Here is a 16,691-nt window from a genome sequence, read left to right as displayed (position 1 = left end):
GTCCCACGTGTCACTCACCAGCTTCCAGTATCGCGTTGGGTCCGTCCTTGCATACGCTACGTGCGGACATTTCGCCCCAAAGTTGGCCATGCCAGCCACACGAAAACCTCGCCTACGGGCATCCTCAACGTGAGCCTCGACTGTGCGAGACTCGACAAACCGATCCGCACTGCTGTATGCGTAGCTGCGGCACACCTCTTGCGCGCGCGAAGGGTTGTTGGCTGCCTAGCCCCATTTAGCTATCCAGTCCTCGCCATTGAGGTTGCGGCACCAGATGAAGAGGGTGCCGCTGAGGAGGTGGGCGAGAGGGACGAGGACAAGAGTTTGGAGCCACTGGCCTAGTGGGATCCCGTGCAACAGGGCCGAAGCAAGAGACCAATATTCATATCGGCCGGGCGAGGAATCGAAAATGGTCACACGCCTGGGTCGAGGTTTGGCTTCTTTTGCCTTTTCCGCAAAGACGTTGTCGAGCTGCCACGATGTGGAGAGACCCGTGTTGGAGAAGAGGTGAAGCAAAATCGGAGGCCTGGATTCCGGGGACAAAGAAGGGTCCTTGGTGATGCCGAGGACGGCGTCGGCCACGGCGGCCAGGTCGCTCCGTGCGCCAGGCAGCCAGAAGAAATGGCGCAGGAAGGATTTGGCCACTATGATGATTTCATCCGGGAATAGCTCTCTGTACTTGGCGACGTATTTGGCTATGTGATTGTCCAAGGCGAAGACCCAGGTGGTCAAAATAATTACTGTGGCCCAGCAGCAGGACGAGGGTGGGTGGTGGAGATAGAGGGGGATAGAGAAAGGATGACGACGAAAGCTGAACCGACTCCATGGCTTCTGTTGGTGTAGAGGACGTCGATGAATTCTCGCTGATCGCATGCAAGGCGAGGTGGGTGATAGGCGAGCTAATGTGACGTTCGGGTCTAGACTAGCTACCGGGTAGATAGAATAGAAGTAGGTTAACGTAATCCACATACGAGCGGCGCACCCAAGCGAGCGGCGCACCTTCCCCGTTATCTACACACGACTATATTCCTCACTAATTATTACCGTATTTAATAATAGATAAACTTCTAAAAGAATCTAGGGTGACCCTTACCCTCGTAGCTCTCGGAGGAGACGCGTTATTAAGTATCCGATATATTACGAAGGTCTATAATATGCCTCTAACGACTATACGTCGCCGACTGAAGGGTTTTCAGGCTAGAGCCGAAACCAGGCCGAATTTAATAAATCTAACGGATTTAGAAGAGAGAGTGATTATTAAGTATATAATCGATCTATCTTCGCGATCTTTTCCTCCCCGATTATCTAATATTAAAGATATAGCTAACTAACTACTACGCGTACGCGACACGCCACCTATTAATAAATAATAGGCTTTAAACTTTATTAAATAGTACTAAGAACTTCTCACGCGCTAGGTTCGTAAATATAACTACTAACGGGTTAAATATAAAGATCTAAGACTTATTAAGGGCTGGTTTATGCTTATACGGAATATATAGGCGAAGTATAGGATCCTAAATAATAATATCTATAACTTCGATAAGACAGGCTTTATAATAGGTATTATCTTCGCGGGTATAGTTATTATAACCTTAGAAGGCCGAATAAAGGCTAAACTAGCCTAGCCTAGGAATAAGGAATAAGTAACTATTATTTAAGGCGTTAATACGTGCGGCTAGGCTATCCCTCTTTATATTATCCTCGCGGCTAAGTACTATCTCTTAGCTTAGTACGAGGGAACCGACCTTCCGGCCGATTGAGTTATCGCTATAACCGATAACGGCTAGATAACTAATAAGATTAGCCTCGAATAGATCAAGCACTTTAATCGCTATATAAGCCCTCGTACGAAAGGCGTATATCGAATACTTATTCTTAATAACTACGAAAGTCACTATTTAACCGACTTTAAGCTCTTCTATTAAGAGAAGAAGATTATTTCGGTTTATATACCGGCTTATTTTTCCTATATTCTTTAATCCCTCGATATTAGTTACTTTAGGCCTCTTAAATAAGCGTACGGGCGATAAGTAGAAGATCTTATACGCGTATATATTATATATATCTTAAAGGTTAACTTCTTTCGCGCCTTTTATATAGCTTTCTTCCTTACTTTCACGGAGAAGAATATATAAGGAGGCTTTATTAGTACTAGACTTATACTATACGACCTAGAAAGGGTCCTCTCGAAGCTTAATATAAAGCTTCGTACGCTAAATCCTCCTATAGATTTTATTAAAAATAGGCACCCTTAGGTCTTAAAGACGCCGTAGAATACATACGAGGCTAGCGTATAGTCAGAGGATATTAAAAATCGGATCTCTATCTATTAAAATACCTCTCTAACGCCTATGCTTAATACCTTAGATTAACTAACGAAGGGTGCTATAGTAATAATATATTAAGTAGCCCTCTTATAAGCGGAGAATATATCGCTACGTATAATAAATAAGGTATTAAGTAAGCGTCGAGGGATTAAAAGAAGCTACCTTTAGTATAGAGGCACCCTTACTATATAAGATAGGAAAGACTTTATTAATCAGAAGAAGGTTAATAAATAGATTTAGGAAGAAAAGCGTATAAAGAGGCGCCCTCAGCTACTAGGCAGTCCGAAGCCTATATACTATAGTAAATACGCTAAAATAGGTCAGAACGTACGAAGCTGTCCGGAAGATATTTAAAGTCTCACTCTATCGATACTTTTATTTAATTAGTAACTTAATTGATTATATTATTCTTGATCGACCTTTTTGTATGTAGATAACGGGGAAGGTGCGCCGCTCGCTTGGGTGCGCCGCTCGCATGTGGATTACGTTATTGAACCAAGTATACTAGGATATTGTCGACTTAAGCAGTCGGGTTATAGTCTATATACGAGATAGTAGATCTTACGTAGATAATTATATTAATAGCTAAGGAGAGCTAATAGAGACTAACCTAGGCTTCTTCTATACTATTTATAATAGTAAGGGCTTACAAGAGCCTCGTGATCTAGTAAGCTATATGTTAATACTAGAGCGTGGGCTCACGGTAAGGTCGTGAGCCGCAGCGACGCATAGGGAACGCGTTAGTATGATTGGAGAAAAGAGTGGGGTACACGCGAGAGGCGCATGCGGTCGCATGCCGGGTCGTAACAGCTAAGCAGATAATAAATGCCATTATCTTCCGGTCAGACCACTCTACGCTTCGCACCCCCCCGAAACACACCGGTGTGGTTGCATGCAGCAAAGGTTCTCCACCTAGCTGAGAGGGAAAACAAGCGGTTCTTCACCTGCAGCCCGTGTTTGCGGTGTCGCCCGCTTATGGTTGTGCATATGCACACGGGCTCTCTCGAAACACCGATGATGATGAGTCAGCGCGCCCTGCAGGTCTTTCGTGTGGGTGATAAACACTGCGAAGCAATCCAGGTGCAAGTTCCCGCTGACAGGAAGCAACCGTTCGCTCTCAGCGGCCGGGCGAGCTCACGTGTGTAAGTCGTATCGTAGCAGGCCGTGGGGGGTTCCGCCGACGCCGTCTTAGCCCGCGGCACTTGGCGGCTCTGGGACCTAGTGGGAAGTGGAGGAATCCCAAGGAGTTCGAATGCAGCATGATAACGGGATTCTCCAGACGACCAGCACGACTTCCGCGCACCGCCCTACCCTGCAGCTCAGGATTTGTCCATCTCAACTCGTGAACGTCTCCGTTTTCGGGAGTAGCAGAATCGGTACACACTGCGAGACATTGGACGCGACGCAGCCACGACAGTTCATGAGGTAATTCTCGAAGAAATTGAACATTTTCCTTTTTTTTCTAAGGGGGCAACGCAGTTGTTGAAACATTGGATGTTGAGTGAGCTTTGTCTCAAACCATGAGCACAGAGGCGAAAAATGAAAGCACATGACAACCATTGATCGATCCGACCATGTCAGCAGCGAGCTATTTTGCCTCACCCGCTCTGTCCTTGAAGAAGATCCCATACTTTGGGTTCGGGATATCCATGTCGAAGAACATGATATTCTCCGGTCTCCCACCGGGCCCTAGCTTGAGATCGTAGCGCACTAGCAGCTCGATCATGAGCAGCTTGGCGATCAGGCTCCCCATGAACCTGCCCGGGCACATGTACCGCCCGTGGCCAAAGTGCAGGCTGCCGCCGTACGAAGACGTGAACTGCAGGCCGGCCTGTTCATTTTTGCCCTGCCGGCGCAGGCGCTCGAAGCGGAAGCCGTCAAATTCTTCGGCGTTGTCGTAGTAGTACCCGGACATGGACATGGGGACGCCCGCGAAGGAAACGTGCGCGCCCTTGGGGAGAACTTGGCCGTCGGAGAGCGTGTGGTCTTTCATCATCTTGCGGTTCACAGATACTGTGAGAGGTGGAGTTAGCTCTTCCAGTCTTTTTTCTTTCCTCATTTTCTGTCCTTTTCTTCTTCTTCTTTTCTTCTTTTTTGGGGGGATAGAAGAAGAATGGGGAACAATGATTGTTACGTACGCTTCGACGGGGGGTGAAACCTCTGAGACTCCTTGAAAAAGCTGTCGAGGAGCCACATCTTGGACAAATCAGCATTCGTGATGCCCTTGGTGTTGCCACCAAGAACATCATCAATCTCCTTTCGCAGAGGCGGAGCCCAGCGCTCAAACTCGTTGGCCAGGTCCATGAGCGCGTTGGTGATGGTGTTGGACGTCGTGTGCGCGGCGCCAAAGCTCACGCCGGTGAGCCGGTGCGCCAGCATGTAGACTGTCGACTCTTCGGGCTTGGACGTCTCGATGAGCCACTCGAGCGTAGTCATCTCGTCGTTCTTGACGTGCTCCCGCCACGACTCGGGCCGGTCGCGGCGCCAGGCCATCTTCTGCAGGATCACGGGGCGGGTGAGCCGCCGGATGGTGCGGCGGCACTTTTCGATGCGCCAGCGGTAGGGGGTGAAGAGGGTGACAAAGGGGCGGGTAAAGTCGGGGACCAGCTTGAGGTAGACGGCGCACTGGAAGATGTTTTGCGCGTAGCCGATGACGGCGGGGACCCATTCGGGGTCGCGGCAGATGTCGGGGCCGACGATGGTTCGGGCGACCATCTGGGAGACGAGCTGCAAAATTTTGGGCTGGGCCACTACAGGAGTCCATTCTGCGACTGTCAGTCTCAAGGGGTGGCAAACAAAGGAGAGGGAAAGTAAATCCCTTACCGTGATACGACCCAAAGTGCATGTGGAAGGCATAGGCGGCCTCGCTCGCGGCGGGTTCAATCTGCTGGCCAATCTTGGCAATATACTGCGTCTTGATGGCATCGATGGTGGCATGGCCGAAAATGTCATAATTCAGGCTGGTCCAGTTGCCGACAAAGAACTGCCCAACAGTCAGTTGTGTCTTTTTTTTTTTTTTTTTCCATGAAAACAAGAAGAGAAGACGAAAAGATGAAGTAAAGGTGCTAAAACTAGCCATGAAGACAACTCACATCTGAGGTGGCCTGGGAGTTGCTGGCGACTTTGCTGGTGAGGTCTCTGATCTCCTGCAAGTAACGAGGAGGCAGGACTATGGATGTTCGATCGAGGGAAGGCAGCGTGAAGATGGTATCAGGAAACTTCTTGAACGAGGTGTGGATGAGCTCGGGCCCGTGCTTGAACCAGTGCAGACGCTGACGGATGCTTTTGAAGAGGTGGTACTTGAAGTCTGCGCCGACAAGAGGGTACGGGCTCTTTGCGACTGGGTTGTGCCTGTAGACAAGGAGCAGCGCGACCAGGACAGCACCAGTCCCCGCGATGGTTGCGAGGGTAGACTGAGAGCTGCCCAGGCTCTGGTCGATGAAGTGTGCGATTTCAGTAAGCATGGTGGTTTGTTGGACGACTGCGAGAAAGCAAACGAGAGCAGGAGAGTTGCTGAGGGAAGCCTGGCGAGAATGGCAAGGCAATGAGAAGACGTTCAGCCGGCCCCTGAGGAACATCATGAGATGGACAATGAGAAGACAGCGGAGGAACCGGCAATATCCACGCACAGCACTCGTATGCACTGCTTCAAGATGATGACGTCTTTCAGCTGATAGGTCTCTCCTCATTGCTGCTCGCAGGTGTTTCTTCAGCAGTCGGCAACCAAACGAAGCGGGCCATCTCTGCGAGCTCGACAATTCCGCGCGGCCGATCAATTCGAAGCGCAGACACGATGAGCAGCACAACATTGACCAAAATCTGATGTCCCTCCACTGAGCTGTGTGTAGTATGTTTCGCCCGAGACTGGGATTGGTTCCTCCATCTGCAAGCCACGGCGCAGAGCTCGTTGTGGTTCCCGTCCGCGCAGACAAGGGGGGGCGGGGGTCCCCGGATGGCACGCCACCACTGCGATCGCGACCAAACACGGCATATCCGTTAAGTTATATTCTAGCTTATCGTCACGACGGGTGCCGCGACAGCTGTGTGGCGTGTGTGTCGGAAAACTGTGCCGCTGGTCAGCCCGCACCCTGTCAGGTCGGGAGGCCGCCACCGGCACAGCACGGCAAAGCACAGCAAAGCACAGGTCTTTTGAGGTATGACGCGATACGGCTGTTTTCTGGTATGCCTTGTCCGCCCGAATAATGCAGGCCCCGCGGTGATGAATGGGGTCGACGACTTGGTTGAGAGAGATCGGAGGAAACTGTTGCGCCGAATCACAGGCTGAGACGGACCGATGCTGTCGAAAACGTTCTTTTGGCTGGAATCGTCACATCAGGTCAGGCCGCGTCAGCTCAACAGGCCCGAACAGAAAACCAACCCTAACCTGGAGTCCCAAGTCATTGTGACTTGGGCTGTATCGACGTCAAAGTACAGCTGGCGACAGGAAATCGAAACGACAGCATGTGTGTGCCCAGGCAGGTGGTGGCAGCCGGCAGCTGGGCAGAGCAACTTGGAACCAACTGCTGAGACAAAACGCGACCAACAGAGACTCCATTAGCGGGGCTGACCCGAGGTTCTTTTTGATTGACGATGAATGATGGATGGTCGTTGGTTGCTCGTCCTTTGCTCGTTGATCGCTGGGCGGGAACAGGTGGGAAAGGTGGCTGACCCTGTCCACCCCCCAGAACAATAAGAACGTCCTTTCTCTCAACATCACTCCTCTCAGACCGTGAACCCTTTTACCCTTCTCACAGCACCGTTTTCGTCTTCCTTCTTCTACCGCAAACCAGCGTTTTCAAATCAACAGTGCACACGCCGCAAAGCCCTCATCCCTTCTTTGCGCCCACTCCCCCAATTCACGCTCTCACCCTCAATCTCCGCGACACCCTCAGCAACCAGCAAACCATGTCAGCGCCCGCCTGGCTCGTCACCGGCGCCTCCAACGGCTTGGGCCTCGCCCTGGTCCTCCACATCCTCGAGCGCGGCCACAAAGCCACCGGCTCGGTTCGCACCAAGGCCAAGTCCGCCTCGGCCGTCGAGCAGATTGAGGCCAAAGGCGGGTCCGTCGTCGAGATGGACATGACCGAGTCCAAGGAGAGCATCACCGCCAAGGTCCAGGCACTGGGCCGCATCGACTATCTCGTCAACAACGCAGGGTACTCTATTCTCGCTCCCTGCGAAGAGGTCACGTAAGCTCGAATTTTTGTCTTGCCTGTCTCTCGATAACTAAACCCCCCCACCCCCCTCTTTCTCGCCTCACCCCTGCCCGCTCTGCGCCAAGCACCAAGGTCCTTGTCCAGATCTATAACTCAGATCTGGAGGTCGCTCGTGCGCCTTGGCCATCTGAACACTATAGCCTGGTTATGGACACTCCAAGCTGACAAGCGCCACCCCCGAACCAGCGACAAGGATGCCCACCTGCAGCTCAACACCAACTTCTTCGGCCCTCTTTATGTGATGCAGGCCGCTCTCCCCACCATGCGCGACGCGAAATCCGGCTCCATCATCAACGTCTCCAGCGTCGCCGCCAGGGACCCCATGGCCGCCTGCTCCCTCTACGCCGCCTCCAAGGCTGCTCTCGAGGCGGCGTCCGAGTCGCTCGCCAAGGAGGTCGCCCCCCACAACATCCGTGTCCTCATCGTCGAGCCCGGGAACTTCCGCACAAACTTTGTCAGCGCTGTAGGTTTCCCCCTGGCCCCCTCACCCCTGTTTTTGGCTTATCTCTGACGTCTCTATGTGGGCGAGTCGCTTGGTACATGCTGGCTAACAGATTCAACAGCTCTCTGACATGAGCCCCGAGGTGGAATCCGTGCCCAAGCACTATGACGACCCTGTCGGCGTCATCCTGCGCAAATTCCTCACGGTCCACGGCAAGCAGATCGGCAACCCCGCCGAGGGCGTCTCGCGCATCTTCGAGGCCGCCACCGGCCAGGAAGGTCCTGCTGGTCCCCTGAACGGCAAGGTCTTGCGTCTGGTCCTCGGCTCTGACGCCCTGCGGCGCATCAAGGTGTGGAACGAGAACTGGGCCAAGGAATTGAGCTTGCAAGAGGACAGTGCCGTGAGCACCGACTTTAAGGAGTAGATAGCAAGACAATCAGCAAAGGCTGTCCCCCATTTTCAGAAGAGTTGACTCGGTATGCTGTGAACTGATTTGACACGCCCTTCCACTCTTTCTGCTCTCGACGTTGAACCGTAACATGGCATGACTGCTTATCGGTATGCTCAGCGGAAGTATCAAGAGAATATGAATCTATTCACAATGCGAGCAAGCTGGATGATATAACTCTCTTTCTCAGCACAAGAAAACTAGATGGCACGCCTCTCATTCCGGCGGAGCAAACTAGATAGTGTAAACCAGTTTCTCTGCACTGAGGACCAAGCCCGCCTGCAACTCCGCTAGCCCCTTCGCTACGCCCTCCAGCCCGCCTCCCGTCTTGTTCAGACTCGTCCGCAGGGGCTTGATCGCGCCGCTCTCCAGCAGCCGCTGCGTCAGCTCCAAGAACAAGCGGTAAAACTCCATCTCTGTCGGGTCCGGCTGCACCGGCACGTCTCCGAGCCAGTAGTAGAACTCGCCCTGCGTGTCGTACCCGCGCATAAATTCCTGGCCCGTGACCTTGGGGTTCGTCCGCGCGAGGAGCTCGTAGTCGGCGGGCATGATGGTCCCGTACGTGCCCGGCTCCGCGTCCGACATGGCGACCGCGCAGATGCCGGCCCCGTCGCCGGTGCAGTCCCACGAGTAGAGGAGCTTGTTGTTGGTGAAGCGCTTGATGTCCTTGCCACAGGTCGGCGAGTTGTAGTCGAACGCGGCGTCCGCGCCCAGGGATTTGACCAGGTCAAAGTTGCGGGCCGAGCAGGTCGTGATCACGGTCAAACCGGACAGCTTGGCGAGCTGGATCCCTGCCATGCCCGTAGAGGTGCTGCCGCCGCAGATGAGGACGGGAAACGGTGACTTTGCAGGCGCCGTGGGCAGTGGGAGCTCGAGCTTCTTGTACATGCCTTGGCCCTATTGCCTTCTCATCAGACGTGAAGCTCTCAACAGCGGGGGAAAGAAAGCTTTGCGTTGCAAACTTACGACAGTCATGAGGGCGACACCGAGTGAAGCTGCTTCTTCAAAGCTCATGTTATCGGGAATCTTCATCTGGACACAAGCTTTCGCAATGGCGAGTTCAGCAAAGGCGCCAGATTCATGATTCGCGCGGTTCCTACATTTTCGTCAGCCTCTTGTGGGCAATCACAGAGTTGATGGCCAAGAAAGAAAACAGCAACGGGTGACACTCACGAGCCATGGATCCAGCCAGTGATCCGATCACCAGGCTTGAAGTTGGTGACGTTTGCCCCGACCTCCTCCACGACGCCGGCATAGTCGCAGCCTACTCTGCACCCAACATCGGCGGCGGCCCAGGCGACGTGCTTCCAGTCCGTGGGATTGATGGCGACGGCTTTGACTCGCACGAGCAACCATCCGTTGCGCACCTTGGGCTGGAGGACGTCACGAACGGCGGCTTTGGTGAGTTCCACCACGACAACGGCTTTTGTGGTCTTGGGGCCGTTCATCTTGACAATATTGCCTGATGATTTTGCTTTTTTTCTCTTTTTTTTCTCTGTTGAAGATCAAAGTCTTCTCAACTGAAACAGGCCAAGAATGAGTTGGGCTTCTCGCAAAGTCCTTGGACTGTGCCCGTGGCCAGCACGAGGATCCCCCATATACTGGAGCCGTCAAGAGAACCACTCTGCGGCATAAAGAGCTGCCAGTCTGTCCAGAAACATCGTACCATCTTCCCAATCGGCAAGCTTCCGACCATTACCCCGAACGGGATTCTCGTACAAGCAATCGTGTGAGAAGGACGATGAAACCGCATAATCATCCACGAGCCCTGCATCGCTAGTCTCACGCCCTCCCCTCTTGTCACCAAGCAGCAGAACCGTGCAGCACGGACGGCACGGCACGGTACGGCGCTTAAGATGAAGATGCCGAAGCCCTTGTTGTTTTTCGCCTTGTCTCGTTCTTGGCTCAAACGGGTAGGGCTTTTTGACCGTGATGGATCAGCTCATCTTTCAGCTTATGCATCTTGAATGCAGCCACACGGCCGACCATTGCCTTCAATGGCAACGAGTGACGCGTCTCGCCATGACCGAGTCATTCGTTTGGTCTGAAGCCCTCACCTACTTCCGGTATCTGACCGCAGGTTGACTGTGCTGCGCCAGAGAGCACTTGAATTTGAACTCTGTGATTTTTTCGGATACTCTTGATCTCCCACCTCTTCGTGCCCACGTTCAGTGTTGCACATTCACTCTCTGCTTCATTCTCAATTGCTTGCACTGCGAGTCTAACAACATGGAGCTCGACACCGATGTCCTCATCATCGGGGCCGGCATGTCCGGTCTCGGCCTCGCTGTCCAGCTGGTTCGATCATACGGGCACCGACGCTTCGAGATTGTCGAAAAGGCAGAGCATCTCGGAGGCACTTGGTGGACAAACTCGTACCCCGGGTGCGGAGTGGACGTAAGTCACCGTCGTTGAATTTGCATCCCCGCTGCTGACCGTCTTGTAGGTTGTCGCGCACTACTACGCCTACTCGTTCTGCATGAACCCAAACTGGTCCAGGAAGTATCCTCTCCAGCCAGAGATCCTCGCCTACTTTGAACGTGTCGCGGCCAAGTACGACATCGAAAAGCATATCCGGTTTCAGTCCAAGGTGGAATCGGCCCACTGGGAGGAATCGTCCGGCACATGGCTGGTCGACGTCAGGAACCTGCGTACCTCGGAGACGTACCAGCGTCGCTGCAAGATTCTCGTCTCCGCTGTTGGAATCCTCTCGCAGCCCAACGACTGCGACATTAGGGGCCATGCGTCCTTCAAGGGCCGCCTGTTTCACAGCACGCAGTGGGATCACTTATTTGATTGGAATAGCAAGAGCGTCGTCGTTATCGGTATGCCTATACTTCGGCAATAATTCGTTTGCCCCTCGAGCTTCGGAGCGCTGACAAAGGTTTCAAGGAAATGGCTGCAGTGGAAGCCAGATCGTGCCGGCCATAAGCGAAGGCGACAGGGCAGCCGCAAAAGTCACCCAATTCGCCCGTCAGGCGCAATGGGTCTTCGAGCGGCCCAACCCGGAATACTCAAAGGCGTTCCAGTTCGTCATGCGCTGGACTCCCTTTGCCATGCGGCTATACCGATTCATGCACAACTACTACGCCGAGATGGACTTTAAGAGCTTCCCCACGCTCAGCGGCGCCGCGATCCGCGAGATGTACGCAACTTACCAGGGCGCGTACATCCGCAGGGTCTCCCCCGAGAAATATCACGGCTTCCTCGTGCCCAAGTCAGAGGTCGGCTGCAAGAGGCGCGTCATGGACTCGGAGTACCTGGAGAGTCTGGGCCGTGACAACGTGGAGCTCGTGTACGACGACCCGATCGAGGAGATTGTCGAGGACGGAGTGCGCACAAATTCCGGCCGGCTCGTGGAGGCAGATGCCATCGTCCTGGCCAACGGGTTCCAGGTTCAGAAGCCGCTTCTGACGCTGAACCTGCACGGTCGGGGCGGAGTCAGTGTTGCTGAGCATGTAAGTCTGGCCAAGACACTGACGATTTTCGAGTTACTCATACTGACAGCCAAATCGCAGTGGGAAAATTTTAGTGAAGGCGCGGCTTCTGCCTATTTCGGAACCTGCCTCTCCCAGTTCCCAAACTACTTCATCCTGATGGGCCCCAACACCGCCAGCGGTCACGGCTCCGTCTCTTACATCACAGAGTGCCAGATCAACTTTACCATGAGGGTTATCAAACCTGTCTTGAAAGCGCTCAAAGCGCAGAGATCCCGTTTGCCCGTACTCGGATCAGCGACCGACGTCGTCGAGGTGCAGCAGGGCGCCGAGAAGCAAGACATTGACAACGTCCAGGAGAGGGTCAAGGACCTGGTCTGGTCCTCGGGCTGCACCTCCTGGGCGCTGGACGAGACAACGAGGCGTAACACGACAATGTACCCTGATTTTCAATACCGCTACTGGCTCAGGAGCGTGTTCGTCCCCTGGAAAGACTTTGAGTTTTCCAGATCGTCTGTCCTTGAAGAGTCACTCGCGGGCAAGTCCGTCGGTTTGGGAACGTGGGCTACTCTGTTCGCTGGCGTGTCTCTCGCCGCGGCGGTCTTGTATGACAAAAGGAACCTTGTTGGGTCTCTTCTCACTCATTAAAGCTCTGGAGACATTCGAGGTCTAGTGTGATGATCAGGGTGTTCTACCCATTGGCAAGACGACTTTGTGCTTGACTTGACTCGTAAAGATAGATGTCGTCCATCCAATCTCGCAGATATCGCATTTCACTCGCCACATGTGACTTTTTGCCAAAGGTACACAAATCAAAATCTCTGATGGAGCTAGAATGCTGGGAAAGTGCTCCGATGGAGATATGATCACCACGTTCCAGAGTCTTCGAGTAGAACAAGGTGCATGGGATGCCACGAACCAATGCCCCTTCAGTTAACCTACTGTGAAAACTTTTACCCCTGGCGGACCTGCCGATGACCGGGAAACCATGTTCATTTTGGCTCTCCGATCTTTCTCCTCTGGCTGATGGCAGAGAATCGGCCGCATATCGGAGTGATGAACACCCTGTCCTGGCTCCGCCCTGCAGGTACCTTTTTAGCCGCCCGTCAACGGCATCAGCTTTCGAAATACGCGAGCCGTGAATACTAACTATCTTGGGTAGTTGGCTCACGGCTGGAACGGCAAAGGCTTCAGCCCCACAAAAAGTTGCAGAAGGCTGGTGACTCGAAGGGAGCGAACCCCGGCAGCCAGTCGAGCTGAATTGATCGTGCAGGAGTGGAGGGAGGTATAAGATGACTCACGGCCAGCAGTCGGTGAGATTTTCTTGAAGGGAAATTTGGTAGACCTCTGAGTGCCAGCTATCATTTCAATCTTTGTGAGAATGGTTCTTTCCGGCTTCAAGACCTACGCGCTCTGCGCGTTTGCTGCTCTCTTTGCTACCCCTGGAGCTGCGACACGACCATCAGGTAGCTCCTTCGGCGTTCCGGGGCTCAATGCAACATATGACTACATTGTTATCGGTGGTGGCAACGCCGGCTTGACTCTCGCTACCCGTCTTGCTGAGCAGCAGGGAGGCAGCGTGGCGGTGGTAGAAGCCGGCACTTTCTACGAGACTGGCAACGGAAATCGCAGCCAAGTGCCGTTCTTCGACCACTACTACATTTCCAAGGCCAAGGATGACTATCAGCCGTTGGTAGATTGGGGATACGTGACTAAAGCACAAAAGGTACAAGACACTGCACTTCCAAGTTTTGTGACTTATCGAGGATAACACATTGCTGACGTAAACGGACGTAGAATGCGTACGACGTTGAGCTGCATTACGCACGTGGAAAATGCCTTGGCGGTTCGTCCGCGCGAAATTACATGATCTACCAGCGAGCCAACAAAAATGCGTACAAGCGCTGGGCGCAAGCGGTCGGAGACGACAGCTACACGTTCGACAACTTCTTGCCATTCTTCAACAAGGGCATTTGCTTCACTCCACCAAACAATGAGCTCCGTTTTGCCAACTCGACCCCGTCCTACGACGCGTCTGTGATGGGCAATTGCTCAGGCCCCTTGTCGGTCACTTACTCTAACTACGCTCACTCATTCGCCTCATGGTCCGTGAACGGTCTCAAGGCCATGGGCTTGAAGATGTTTCCCGGCTTTGCAAGCGGCTCACTCGTGTCTGGTCAATCCTATGTCATGTCGGCAATTTCTGCGAAAGACCAGATTCGCGACTCGTCTGAGACCTCGTTCATGAGGAAGGCGTTGGATCTGCCCAATTACGCGGCATACGTCCTGACCCAAGCCAAAAAGATCACCTTCTCCCGTGATAAGAAAGCCAATGGCGTCTGGGTCGACACGCTCGGTTCGCGCTATCATCTCACCGCTACCAAAGAGGTCATCGTGTCTGCCGGCACATTCGCTTCACCTCAGCTTCTCATGGTCTCAGGCGTTGGCCCGGCGGACGCTCTGAAGAAGCTAGACATTCTCGTCGTCGCCGACCGTCCAGGCGTGGGACAAGGGATGCAGGATCACCTCTACTTTGGCCCATCATACCGCGTAAAAGGTCTGACAACCTCCTCGCTTCTCAACCCAGACAGACTTGCAGAGGCCACCCGAGACTTCAATGTCAACAGCACTGGCATGCTCACAAACCCATCTAACGACATTATCGCGTGGGAGAAGTTCCCCAAGCACCTGCGCTCCGGCTTCTCCAAGCGGACATTGAAAACCCTCGAAAGCTACCCCGCCGACTGGCCAGAGATTGAGCTCCTCGCCATCAGCGCTTTCCTCGGCTACCAGAACACCTCTGCCGCCGACCCAAACGACGGGCGCCAGTATGCAACCATGGGCGCCGCGCTGTGCATGCCGCGCTCGCGCGGCAGCGTCACCATCAAGTCGGCCGACAACGCGGTGAGCCCCATCATCGACCCCAACTACTTTGCGGACCCCGCCGATGTAGAGGTCGCCGTCGCAGCGTACAAACGCGTGCGCGAGTTTTGGACGAAGCCCGCAGTTAAAGCGTTCCGGCCAGACGACGTGGAGGCGTTCCCGGGGCTCCACGTCAAGACCGATGCGCAGATCGAGAAGGTTATCAAGGAGAGCTTCCAGACCATCTTTCATGCCTCGAGTACCTGCGCCATGGGTAAACAGGGCGATTATATGGCGGTTGTGGACAACAAAGCCAAGGTGTTTGGCGTGTCTGGCCTTCGTGTCGTCGACGCTTCTGTCTTCCCATTCCTCCCGCCAGGGCACCCCATGAGCACAGTTTGTAAGTTTGGGGCTCTCCTTATTGTAAGAGCTTGATCTCATACTGACTTTTCCTTCCTTCAGATGCACTCGCTGAGAAGATTGCCACGGATATCACTGGTCGCTAAGACACGCGGGGTGCCTAGGGCGCAAGTGGTCGTCTTCAACGTCCAAGCCTTCGCAGAATTTTCTCATTTTTCAAGACTTAAATACGTGATCGCTGACCTCCATGCGATCAACTTATGGCTTCTGTCACTATAAAACAGGAAGCTGTATCTTTGTGGCTGTTGACCTTAGTTTGTATCTCATCGGTGCTGCACTAGTTGAAACCTGAAAGTGCCGGACATTGCTCGAGAAAAACGCGTACGCATTCATACCGTACAGTTCAAGCCCCGTATTCAAGTGAAACACCGTGATTTTTCTTCGTTATCCGACAGATCCTTCTCACAGTCCAAAGTGAGTGAGTGAACTCTGTCGCTCAATAGCATCATCAATCGCCCGGAACTCTGCGTCCTCCGGCCCGGCATTTGGTGGGCCCGGAGTGTGGGGGCATCGGGGGCTAGCCGCCGGTTCGGGCCCGGGCCTGGGAGCCAGGCTGTAGGGTAGAAATTTCCTGTTCTGAGCTGTGCAAGTAGCTTGCGTTTGTTCCTCTAATATCACCTTGCTAAATGAGCTGTAAAGATGAATGATTAAGCCAGCCGAAACATCACAAACTTTTCGTCTAACGTAATCCACATACGAGCGGACTACCTAATCGAGCGGCCCACCCTCACTACCCACCGCGTACGAAAAAGCTGATTTATAATAATATAAGAAATTAATATTGAAAAAAACTAGTATACCTTATAGAGTGAGGCTTAAATATCTTCCTAATATCTTCATACGTTATAACCTATTTTTACGTATTTTGTCAGAACTAGGTTTAATAAAGAGAGTGAGAAGGTGCATGATATCGAGAGGGCGCAGCTAGATCGCTACGAGTAAGGGGTCCTTAGTGACTATATTAATCTCTTAATCCTCCTAGCTAGCTACGGGGTTAGTATTCCCTCGCCCTTTTGCGTGCGAAAAGGCAACCCCTGCCCCCTCCCACCTAATCACATACGCTTCTCCTCTTTTCATAAGACAGGCCTCCCCTACTACCCTTTAGTACCCCTATATCCTCCTAAATTTCCGGAGGATCCGTATATCCGTAACCACGCTAGGATAGATACTAATATACTAAAGGCAGATCAAATAAGTGGAAAAGGGATGATTCTTTTAAGTACTAAGGCAGCCCGAAGAAGGCTGCCTAAATAGGCATAGCTAATCTAACCCTAGCTAACCCTAGCTAACCCTAACCCTAGTTCCGGCCGTAGGCGTCGTATATTACGATAAACCTATATATAAGCTTCGTTATACCTAGCTAGAAGAACTTCCTCGCTACCGCTTTATAAGTAATATCCCGTCCGGGGTGGCCGACCGATAGAGCCTCGTGAATCTTTTATACTAATTAACTATATAGCCTAGCGAGGATGAGGCGCGCCTTTTCACCTCGGAAAGGCGATCCCTGCGCGGCGTGCGGGGTACCTCCTCGGTGGC

At 52.9% G+C, this 16,691-nt stretch overlaps 5 protein-coding genes across 5 annotated transcripts; 2 read left to right on the top strand and 3 right to left on the bottom strand.

Moving 5' to 3' along the window:
* Positions 1-225: 225 nt before the first annotated feature.
* On the bottom strand, positions 226-826 carry J7T54_002973 (uncharacterized protein; the record flags this gene model as incomplete). The annotated part of the gene is made up of 2 exons (XM_051510611.1): positions 226-695; positions 742-826. 2 exons carry the CDS (start codon positions 824-826, stop codon positions 226-228), a joined length of 555 nt encoding a protein of 184 aa, XP_051358510.1.
* A 3,092-nt stretch (positions 827-3,918) lies between these two features.
* On the bottom strand, positions 3,919-5,794 carry J7T54_002972 (cytochrome P450; the record flags this gene model as incomplete). The annotated part of the gene is made up of 4 exons (XM_051510610.1): positions 3,919-4,343; positions 4,469-5,080; positions 5,154-5,313; positions 5,423-5,794. The coding sequence occupies 4 exons, from the start codon at positions 5,792-5,794 to the stop codon at positions 3,919-3,921; spliced, it is 1,569 nt and encodes a 522-aa protein (XP_051358509.1).
* Positions 5,795-7,235: 1,441 nt separating this feature from the next.
* J7T54_002971 (NAD(P)-binding domain) lies at positions 7,236-8,412 on the top strand (the record flags this gene model as incomplete). The annotated part of the gene is made up of 3 exons (XM_051510609.1): positions 7,236-7,519; positions 7,733-8,009; positions 8,110-8,412. 3 exons carry the CDS (start codon positions 7,236-7,238, stop codon positions 8,410-8,412), a joined length of 864 nt encoding a protein of 287 aa, XP_051358508.1.
* A 258-nt stretch (positions 8,413-8,670) lies between these two features.
* J7T54_002970 (alcohol dehydrogenase) lies at positions 8,671-9,884 on the bottom strand (the record flags this gene model as incomplete). Its single annotated transcript, XM_051510607.1, has 3 exons — positions 8,671-9,333; positions 9,403-9,532; positions 9,610-9,884. 3 exons carry the CDS (start codon positions 9,882-9,884, stop codon positions 8,671-8,673), a joined length of 1,068 nt encoding a protein of 355 aa, XP_051358507.1.
* A 781-nt stretch (positions 9,885-10,665) lies between these two features.
* On the top strand, positions 10,666-15,241 carry J7T54_002969 (Glucose-methanol-choline oxidoreductase; the record flags this gene model as incomplete). The annotated part of the gene is made up of 7 exons (XM_051510606.1): positions 10,666-10,833; positions 10,883-11,261; positions 11,329-11,894; positions 11,955-12,478; positions 13,344-13,599; positions 13,671-15,135; positions 15,198-15,241. The coding sequence occupies 7 exons, from the start codon at positions 10,666-10,668 to the stop codon at positions 15,239-15,241; spliced, it is 3,402 nt and encodes a 1,133-aa protein (XP_051358506.1).
* Between the last annotated feature and the right edge of the window lie 1,450 nt (positions 15,242-16,691).

Source organism: Emericellopsis cladophorae, assembly GCF_022114955.1.
Source record: "Emericellopsis cladophorae strain MUM 19.33 chromosome Unknown NODE_135_length_17204_cov_116_457932, whole genome shotgun sequence".
NCBI lineage: Eukaryota > Fungi > Ascomycota > Sordariomycetes > Hypocreales > Bionectriaceae > Emericellopsis > Emericellopsis cladophorae.
The sequence above is the reverse complement of the archived record's forward strand: the minus strand, read 5'-3'. Positions and strand labels throughout refer to the sequence as shown.